This window comes from Mixophyes fleayi, chromosome 4 (assembly GCF_038048845.1).
Source record: "Mixophyes fleayi isolate aMixFle1 chromosome 4, aMixFle1.hap1, whole genome shotgun sequence".
Lineage (NCBI taxonomy): Eukaryota > Metazoa > Chordata > Amphibia > Anura > Limnodynastidae > Mixophyes > Mixophyes fleayi.
Genome location: NC_134405.1, coordinates 82,769,125 through 82,779,737, shown reverse-complemented (window position 1 = coordinate 82,779,737; position 10,613 = coordinate 82,769,125). Strand labels below are relative to the sequence as shown.

Below are 10,613 nucleotides of genomic sequence, written 5' to 3'. Positions count from 1 at the left end.
AGCAATTGTTTTAATCATTTTTTTTTTTCCAAAGGTCTGTGAAAAGCAGTTTTAAAATTAAGGAATGTTGTGTGCAGAGAACTAAAGTGTATAAAAACAGCAGCAGTCTTCAATAGACATTGAGCATGGGACTGATCATCACCTGAAATGTTTTCAAACAAAAACAGTAAAGCTACAATGGAGGCAAGACCCAGGTCACACCCCCCCTCCCCTCTGGTCAGCAGTACTCCAATAAAAAGCTATATGTAGCTCAGAGTCTCATGTCTCTATATTACACCTCTACAGTCACCATCTCAACATTCAGAGTCCTGAATGTCAATATTGATGGTATGTGATGTAAGCTCTAATGCTGACAAACAATTTTGTTATTCATTTGTAAGCACTGGGATGAGTGCACCCACTGTTAATGTGAACTGGTGTTGAGAAGGGACAGAAGACCCAATAGCCCCTGGCATCAATACACATGCTTTTACTAGTGCCAGACTTTAGTAAAAGCATGTAAACTGGTATAGTGGAACACGTTAGCTTAATGACCCCTTACCCATACTAGCACCTGCTGTTGGCAGTGTTTGCATTACAGCAGTTTCACAGATACTGCCTGCTGCACTATTATACAGTCCATATATCCTGTGCGCTTAGGTTACAGCGTCTGCGCCATTTCTAGAGGATTAAATATTAACATTCTCTTAAGAAAACAAAAATTACAGAAAATGTTTATTGGAATTAAATTTACAGAAGAACATTTACAGTAAAAACAAACATTAGAAAAACACTCAGGACCCATTTACAACCATGTCTTCCTCCATTTCCTCTTCAGCTTCCTCCGAAATGTATACTTCTGTTCCTGTGGATGGTGGGACAGAAACTTAATGCCATGCATACAATATAATATAAAACATTTAATAGTTATAACATACTAAAATGCTAAAAGTGAAGCCATCAGTAATGAAGAGGGAAAAAATAAATCCCACGATAAGCCAAGATATAGCTATACTATTTAGCCATATGACATTATGTATATGGAGACTGCTGCCCTAAAAAGCCAACCAATGTTTGAGTCTGCCGAGTATTGTCCCTCCCCAATCCCCTTCTGTATGGGTTTAGTTTTACAGTATTTGATGTAAAGTTATTAATATATCATTTTGCTCTTACCAGGCGCAAGTTCTTTGCCAGGAATCATACCAGACTGCAGCAAACCTTTCAGCCTCTCTACTTCTGCGAGGGTAGTAGCATTGGCAATGGCAATCTGCAACAGGTTTACAATATATTCAGTTTTGGAACATTACAGATACATATTTTCTTAATGAGCTTCTATACAGTGACATGCATACCAATATGTTATCTGTTGTAAGACATTTCTGGAGATGTATATACTCGGACATTTGCCTAATCACAGAATGTACCATCTACATCAAACAAATACATAGATATATACCACAAAATATACTGCCTGACTCGAACAGTTTAATCACAAAAAAAAAAAAGATTCTGATACTTAGGAAAAGGGTACTTGCAATGAAAAGACTGATAACATTAGGTTGTCTATAAACAACCTCTAGAGATCTCTAAAAATGGAGTCCGAGTCAAACCGCTTTAGCACATTGTACCTTAATGGCCTCTACATCTGCGGGCGAGAGGCCAGCCTTCTTCTTCTCTGTAGGTAAGCCTGCACCAGGTGTGAACCTAGAAAACAGAGAATGGATTGCGTTCAACACTCACATCAATTCTGTATCTGCTTCTCTTAATCTTTCAAAGGTAACACAATGAAAGATTTAAAAACCAGTGTAGTATCTTATCTTTGTTAACAACCGATACATAAAGAAAGCTTCTTCAGAAGCACCTTGTTTTGAATAGATGGGGAGACTAAAAGTAATTTACCTGCTTACTTCTACATTACATAATTGATTACAAAAATGAAAGCAGCAGCATTATTGGTATAGATTGTCAATATAAACAGTTTGTGGAAAGAAAAACTGAAAAGTGTTGTCGGATCCTTTCTCAATTCAGCCAATTGAAGACTTCCCAAGATGAAATTCTAGATGTGGCAGACAGTTCGAAGAAATATGGCATTTCCTACATCCCTATTATAAAGCATAGGTCAGTTGTCTGTGAAAGGTGCTTGTGAAGGAAGCTTTCAATTTTCAGAGAGAAATTCGTATCTTACGTTTTTGATCTCTTGGCAATATCCTTTGCAAGCTGTGCACCCCGCTTGCCCTTGAACAAACTCGCTGCTTCCTCTCGCTCCTGAAGCGATACCATACACAGAGTTAAATGAGAATCAGCAAGAGCAAATGGAACACTAGGGTTTAACTGCTCAGCAGTCTTTTAGTTACAAAATAAAATGGAAATGTATTGGCTTGAAAAAGGACTACAAAGAAAGTTAAAACCTAAACCATAAGCCAAGACAGCACCAACAATTGTGTATACTGACTGAACCAGGCTCCATGGAAAAATCCAGTTCCTGCTTCTAAAAAAAAAACAAAAAACCAAAACCTCTTCCAATAGTTTGGGAACTAGTGAGTTGCCAATATGCATTCATCATATTAATCGGAATACTAAAGCCTCTTGCAGTTCATGCAAGACTATGCCCTCACATCCATGCTGATCAACCAAAACCTTATTTCTGCCAGCCATCAAACATTATTCCTAAAAAATAGCCACAAGCAGATCAGACAGACATCCCACACATGACTTACTGCTAGTCGGACTTTCTGGAAGTCTAGTACGCGGACCTGTGGTATTTTGAAAACCACATACAATCTGTACTGCCGCTTGTTAATGACTGGATTTCTTAATAAACTGAAAGACAAAAAAAACAATGAACACTTAAAGGAGTGTGCGACATGATTAATAATGTATGCACCAAATAATTAAAGAGGAGACAATGACATTCCTGTTAACATCTATTGAACCAACTAAAGAGCTGCATTTAAAATACTGTTATAGAATACATTGCTTGTATTTATAGAAGGTATGTAGAGGTAGATAAAATTTAAAAACTAGGATCCTTTGTGATTAAACAGAAACAACAAATGTACAAGTGTATGTGGATAAACACTCACTAGTAAGATTCACACAAACATGTAAAAGCTCAAGCAATTCATCACAATCTGTGCTTAGGCAGAGTCTGGATACATAGGAAACTAATGCAGAAGTTACAAATATGTCTTGATAGGTTATGTTTTATAGTCAAGGTGTGATTGTTAAAACAATCAAATGTCAGCATAACCAATACATTAAATGTAAAAAAAATAAAAGAAAAATTTAACCTGCATGGTTTGGGCCAACAAATTTAACAAATCAAGTGAATTTTTGAGGTATTTACATGGCAGTTTACACCTTGGACAACATGGCCAAGTGCCAAGGTTAAAGACATATATTAAATACATTAAAAAAAAACCCAGGAGTTTTAAAAAGGGGCACAATAATACCACACATTGCCACATGTACAGACTGCTGCATTTGTCCAGGCATCCCCATGAAAATGCCTCCATGCTAAGAGTTATTACCCTTGGGGATCTGGCTAGTTTAGAAGATGCAGACAGATACAGCTGCTCAGAGCATATACATACAAGATGTCCACGCATGTATGTGGCCACATTGAAAAGATAGACCCGTGTGGCACTTGTGGCAGATCCTATGGGGCACCACTAAAGTCAGATAATGTCACACACTGAGATCGCAGTCATTAAATCCAGTTTTCCACATAGTCATCTGAATAGGGATCACCAGAAGTTTAGCCCCTCTCCCCAAGTGTTTTGATCTTTGGCCAATAGATACAGAAACCTACTGCAGCACACAAGCACCTTCTCTTAAAGCTATACAGGGCCTGTAATAAAGCAAAATATGGTACACTACAGAATTTCTACAACATCTGTTATATTAAAAGGTACAAGGTGTTTGTACAGTGTATGTTACTTACCAGAGATAAGTGAGATTTTTAAGTGTTGACAGATTATCCAGATCACCCTGAAAAAAAAAAACCACATGGTGTTACATGCTCAAGAAACAAGTTGACACACGAAAAGCCATATCAAAGTGAAAAGTAATAGAATCTTACCAATTCCATGATATTGTTGTTTGTGAGAATCACTTCAGTTAAATTAGGCAAAACCTGTTCAAGACCTTCCCCGATACGGCTATAATTACAAGAAACAAGTCATTCAGGAGAAGCCATCATTTTGGGCCCACACATTCTACAACTTTCTGGGTATTTTAGTCTTAAAAAATAAAGATAAACTGCCCTATATTCAGAGTAGGCCACTATCAGAGTGTGAAAATAACCCTATCTACTCTCCTGTGTCAAAACATTACAATGAATGAGAACAGGGAAAACAAAAGATCAAAAGTCAGAAACTCAACTTACCATATCCGGTTATTGTTTAATAATACTGTTTTAAGTCTCCTCAATAGAGGAAATCCATCCAACTTCCTGATTTCATTGTCTGAGAAATCAATTGTATCAAACTGGTCCAATGTGGCCCCAAGATTCTCAATAACTGGAATTTTGTAGCCTACAGGGATATAAACACATTAATTACTTACACAGTGCGTAGACTTCTTTCTGCAGCATCACACCTCCGGTGGTTCACTTTGTGACATTCAAGCCCTGTGTACACAACAACTCTCATACATTTGGAATCAAGTTCATTACTTATCAGTAGTGTTCTCCCCAGCACCTATTTCCCAGGTGCTCCATCCGGCTGTTTTTACTTGCCACAAGGCTCTTGGAATCCAAGAGTCCTATTATAATAGAATAAACTATTGTTCCTCCTCTTAGAACAGGCACTATGTGAGCACTACAGCCAGCAGTGTGTGTTCGATCACTGACCACCAGTCTGACCAATCCTGGCAGGTGTGGGCAATACCCTTCAAAATTTTTAACACTATTGAAAAGTATTATATTGCTCCCACCTGGCTACTTCTTAATGTCATCCGGCTGGCAAAATTTTCTGTGGAGAACACGGATTAGAATATAATGGGATCTCAGAGAGAGACTTGTTTTTTATACTGAACTTAATTGGGCTTAAATCACAATTACTTGACATGTAATGTGTGGGATGGCCTCTTTGGCACAAACCTGGTATATGTCCTTTACATTGAAACAAGCAGCATGAAGCGTGGATTAAGAATGTCTAGTAGGGACAAAACCCTTTTTTTTTTTTTTTTTAAGTGTCCCATGCCTTCCAAAGCTAGGATGACTTGGATGTTTGAGCGGACACCTCCTGTGTCAAGTGCACTGTCTAGACAGCTATTGCAGCATCCATTTCTGTGCTCTAGACACAAGAGCTTGGAGATATTATGTATAAAACCAGATCCACTATTTTCAAGCAGGAAAACTGGCGACTACAGAGATATAGATGGGCGAGTATCTGACCAATAGCAAATCACTCCCACCATTTTTTTTTAAAAATCATTAACAAACAATGTGGAATACTTTTAGCATGGGGCGAGAGCACAACAATGTGGGTCCAACATACTTGCTGCGCTGACATGATAGATGAAACCAGACTGGATTAACCTTGCACCGTTATTCAAAATTTGTCATTTCAATAAATGTTTAAGACACACAACAGATCAACTACAGTAACTTAATATAAGCAAGCTTGGGAAGATAGCTGCCATGTGATACTGACAGAAAAGGCCAGTTACTTTCACCAGTCCTGTAGGTTTTTAACAAAAAAAAAACCTTTATCCACAAACATTTGCTCTTCAAAGTACTTTATTCCTATATCCATAAAGACTTGCTGAGTGGGAAGTTCATATAGCACATATTGCTGGCCACTTTTCTATCATCCCAAGCAACCATGGCCCTTGCACCTTTTGTTTCTATGTATCTGCATAATTACCTTATTGTACAGATTACATTGAATGTGACTGGCACCTACCTTTTGGTATTTTTTTTTTTTTTTTTTGCATTGATGTCAATAGGTCATAACTGACATACTGCCCAAATTGCCAGCTCTTCCACCTTTAAGTAATTTGAACATCATAATTTTGCTAGCGCTGCTTAATGGTTTTATGGTAGAGGTGTAGTACTCAGCTGCCAAATGAACAAATCTAGGAGCCAACAGATTATAAAACACCAAGGAATAAGCAAATCCTTTGGCCCAAATAGAAATGGCTCCAAAGAGTTAGGCACCAGTAGTAATACAGTTCTGTCACATTGGCTAGTTGGTATTTCCCAGTTATGGTTTATGGGAAAACAAAGCTGAATCATCCAATTATTGGGAAGATGGTGGCAGAGCGAAATGATACAAATATATACATACTTGATGATTGTTGGCCCCCATCCCACAATAACCAGTCATATAGAGTGGATAGTAAAACAGTGCTTTAATGGAAGTATTCCACAATAATGCATGATGTATCCAACATACACTGTGGAGCTACAAGCTGCCCAGCAGATTCATAGTGTCCAGCCATACGCCTCAGCTGAGGTCACACATGGAGAGCACAGCGGGTACTACAATACATCCAGACACATGGCGCACCCGCTTGTTCCCGACCACTGTATACATCTAACCACCCAAAACTCACCCCGTAGATCCAGCTCCCGGTCCCGCACCGCGTTCGTATACTGCGCTGCCTGCTCAATCAGATCGGCCGTGAGCTTCACCATGATACCGCCCGGGTCTTCTCTACGAACCAGACACGAACGCACTTAACCGCACGCCAGCTAGGCCTCACTACGTCACTTCCGGCGCGCCTGCGCCCAACACCAACCAGCGGCGACCAATCTCAGCGCGCGAGACATAAGACAGAAATAATTGCTCGGGGAACTAATCGAGCGCAGTGGCTGCTGAGTCTAGCAGAGGGGTTGTGGTTCGATTAGAATGTCTGCTCATCTAATGTTCAGGGTGCAATCACTGCGAGGCTTTACTTATTAGTACGATGCCACGCAGTGGCTTGAAAATACATCAAACATGGTAACTGACGCCATATGGGAACTGAATGAGTCAATATTTTGTAGAGGAGAGAGAACTGTATTTTATCTTCTTGACCGTCATAGCACAGTATATGAGTTAGACAAGTGGTGGCCAACCTGTGACACTCCAGGTGTTGTGAAACTACAAGTCCCAGCATACTCTTCCAGCAATAAGCTGCTACATATTGGCAAAGCATGCTGGGACTTGTAGTTTCACAACACCTGGAGTGTCACAGGTTAGCCAACACTGCTCTAGAGCCACCTGTGGCTTTTTGAGCTTTGAAATGTTGCTCCTGACTGGGAGCATCAGCGAATTATGGTTATCCAGGCGCTGGCAGGGCAGATTGGAAAACATTCAGCTGCTTGACTATGAGCAGCTGCATCTTTTGACCTCCTCTGAGTAATGCAGGGATATCACAGTGCCACAGACAATCTAATAAGAAAAGGAGAAGGACCGAGTGTAGTGTGCTCTTTCTCTTCCTCTGAGTGGGAAACTAAGGGGCGTACGAGATCTAATAGCATGTGAAGAGGCTGAAGGATATGTGATGACATTTAGAAAGATCTGATGGAATGTGTGTAGGCACGTAGGGAGATTTGATTGGTATGCCTGGAGTATGTGGAGATGTCGGATTTTCCTTAGCAAGATATTGTAAATTATGTCATATTTTTAATATATGTATGGTATGTATGCGTTTGTTTATACTGGGTATATGTATATGCACACACAAGGTAAAGTTGTCTCTTTGCAGTACCTATAGATATTTTTTGGCTCTTGGTTTCTGACCGTTGGCCACCTCTTAGTTACTACTTGCTGAAAAATTTCTGAGAAAATCCGTTCCACATCCCTAGTACCCGTTTTACGTATCTCTCAATTGTTCCGAGTTGATGGGTCTGTCCGACTACTCCGACAATCAGGCAGTGTTCTCCCCAGAAACTTTTGCCACTCAGGTGGCATTGAGAAGTAGCCGGGTGGGGACAGTTGTAATTCTTTGCAATAATAATTAAATATGTTGGCAGTTATTGACCACACCTGCCAGGACTGGTCAGTGGTCTAACACACACCGCTGGCTGTAGTGCTTACATAGTGCCTGTTCTAAGAGGAGAAACAGTGGTTTATTCTATTATAATAGGGCTCCAAGAGCTGGGTGTCTGTTACGAGCCGCGGCGGTACTCACAGCCACCGCGGCTCGCTTCTGGCTATCCCTGGCGTCCCGGCCGTCACCTTGACGACCGGGACGTCATTTCCTCTTCCTGCCCGGCTGTCACCAAGGCAACGGCCGGACGCCTCTACTATAGCGCTGCGTCCCGGTGGTAGGCGGGCGCATGCGCATGACAGGTAGCCTGTGGGCTGATTTAATTATTGGGCTGATATTACAGGCATTAGCCTGCATCTGTGTATTTCAGGGACAAGCCCTGATTGGCCCTGCTTTGTATGAGTAATTAGCCTGCAGCAGTGTATCCAACTACTGATTGGTCTGCATTGGTATTTAAGGCAATGAGTTCTGCTGCCTCATTGCCGGTTATAGCTTATGTCTCACAGTCTGCTGACCTGCTTGTTTCTGTGTATTGTATTCTGCTGACCTCTCGTGTATGACCCTTGGCTTGGATTTGGATTTCGCTTGTGTATCCCGTGACCCTGACCTTTGGCCTGTTTACCGTTTCTCCTGTTTGCCTGTGACCCTTGACCCCGGCCTGTTAACTGGATTTGCTACCTGCTGCAGGCCCTTGACCTCTGCGTGGACCTCACTCCGCTTGCCTGGGTTCTCCCCAGCCGGTACACACTTCACGACCCTCTGTCAGTCTGCAGCCCAGTCTGTCCCCACCATCAGGGGCTCCAGTGAACACCTGATTGGCAGAGTAGACTCCGGGTTGTGTTGTGCCGGCTGGAGGGGTTCCTAACAGTGTCAAGTAAAAATAGCCGGGTGAAGCACCCGGGAAATAGGTGCTGGGGAGATCACTGTCAGGCCTTCTGTCAAATATTGTGGCTTGCTTATGGGTGCCATGTGTTGGTGCACTTAGCAGTGAAAGGGTGTTTTAGGGGAAGGGGATTGGCAGTTATCACATGCCTCTTGCAAGGTGGCCACGCCCCCTTCTCATGCACACTGTCCAGATTTAAGACTATTGGGACTTGATAATGGGGGGCATTTTCACGTTGATGTATAGGGCTTCGTTCTATACATCAAGAGCGTAGTAGCCTACTCCTATAATGTCCATGATACTACAAATTTGTAGTTCTCTGGACTCCTGGAAGAGCAGTGTTACCTCATGCATTTATCCCACTTTCCTTGTGAAGTAGGCGAGGACAGGGCCTAATAAAATGATTCACAGCGAACTGCATCTTCATAGCCCCACTCCCAACTGTATTATCCCACAAATTGCGGCTTTTGAGTAGTGGGGGCGGGGCCTCATGACGCATTTCGCACAGCTATAGCACCAGTACTTAGTGTCATTACCCTGTTTAAGAAGGATTGCAGCCGTGCAGGAACATCTCAGGATGGCGATAGCAGAAAAAGTTCAAAGATAAAAATGCTTCATTATTTAAATACTGCATTTTTTTCAATTGCTAATCATCATTTTATATATTGTAATCTATTGTTTATATTTTTTTTTATTAATGGAAGGAATAGCCCAAGTCTGGGCTTTCAGTTTCACTATGCATGGGTGAACTGAGTAGCTAAAACAGGCATGCGCAGGTACCATGACACTGGGCTGGGCGAGAGGTATGTTAACTCTTACCACTATGGGCTAGAGATGCTCAGGCTCAGTTCTCTGAGAACAGAGGTCACCCGACCTTAGCAGCTCTGAGTACCGAACCAGCTTTTGCGCGCCCATGCAATTGAAAACGAGCCAAAACATTATCGTTACGTTGTCGGTTCTTGCGAGTTTTTGATTCTATAAGTACCACCCTCCACGGCGACCCAGCACCATTTCACAGAGAGACACAGAAGGGGTAGCACGGTTCTTGGCAGTCTTGAGTGCAGTTGAGCAGCGCCATAGCTAGAAAAGAAAGAGGAGGGATAGCCGTGTTCTTCAAAGTCTTCAGGGACATTCTACTGAGTTATAGCTCACACAGAAACAGGAGAGCTCCATTGCTAATTGTCATTTGTGAAATAGAAATAATAGGGCTGGCAGTCTTGTTCTAAATCCGCAGTCACATTGTATTGTGTTATATAGCTAACACAAACAGGAGAGCTCCATTGCTAATTGTTTTTGATGAAATGGAAATAATACGGCTGGCAGTCTTGTTCTAAATCTGCAGTCACATTGTACTGTGTTATCAAAATGGATTCACAGCGGTATACAGGAGAACAGAAGCACCAAGCAGCTGCTGGCACCAGTCATGATGATTGTAATCCCGCTATGCCATCTACTAAAGCCTATGTTAAAGTGCATAGTGTTTTTAAGTCAGGGAAACAAAAATGTAAAAAAAACACCCTTTACCTTGGTAAAGAAAAAATAACCTGTAATCTAGGCAAAGTTATCTGCAGAAAAAAGTAAAATTACCAACATGCCATACTACATACGCAGAGGCAAGGAAAGATTGAGGCCTTCGCCTTTCTCTATGAGTGCTAGTTCTGGAACTGTCATTGAGGCATCTTCTTGTAAGGTCATTCTGACTCCAAAAGTGGTGTCCAAATACTTTTACGTATGAAAGCCGAGCTGGAAGAAAACAGTAAGGCATTAG

General features: G+C 41.5%; 1 protein-coding gene across 1 annotated transcript; it reads right to left on the bottom strand.

Moving 5' to 3' along the window:
• Positions 1–697: 697 nt before the first annotated feature.
• On the bottom strand, positions 698–6,712 carry SNRPA1 (small nuclear ribonucleoprotein polypeptide A'). The gene is made up of 9 exons (XM_075207659.1): positions 6,541–6,712; positions 4,367–4,514; positions 4,061–4,139; positions 3,923–3,969; positions 2,697–2,799; positions 2,165–2,244; positions 1,608–1,683; positions 1,153–1,246; positions 698–844 (listed from the first exon to the last, which is right to left on the bottom strand). The coding sequence occupies exons 1-9, from the start codon at positions 6,620–6,622 to the stop codon at positions 774–776; spliced, it is 780 nt and encodes a 259-aa protein (XP_075063760.1). The 5' UTR covers positions 6,623–6,712; the 3' UTR covers positions 698–773.
• Between the last annotated feature and the right edge of the window lie 3,901 nt (positions 6,713–10,613).

Excerpts from the sequence above, each read along its gene's own strand:
- SNRPA1 (XM_075207659.1), bottom strand. The coding sequence starts at position 6,622 with ATGGTGAAGCTCACGGCCGATCTGATTGAGCAGGCAGCGCAGTATACG. Across the intron at positions 3,970-4,060 it reads ACAACAATATCATGGAATTG|GGTGATCTGGATAATCTGTC; the intron begins GTAAGATTCTAT and ends TTTTTTTTTCAG. Across the intron at positions 845-1,152 it reads TGGCAAAGAACTTGCGCCTG|GAACAGAAGTATACATTTCG; the intron begins GTAAGAGCAAAA and ends CACCATCCACAG.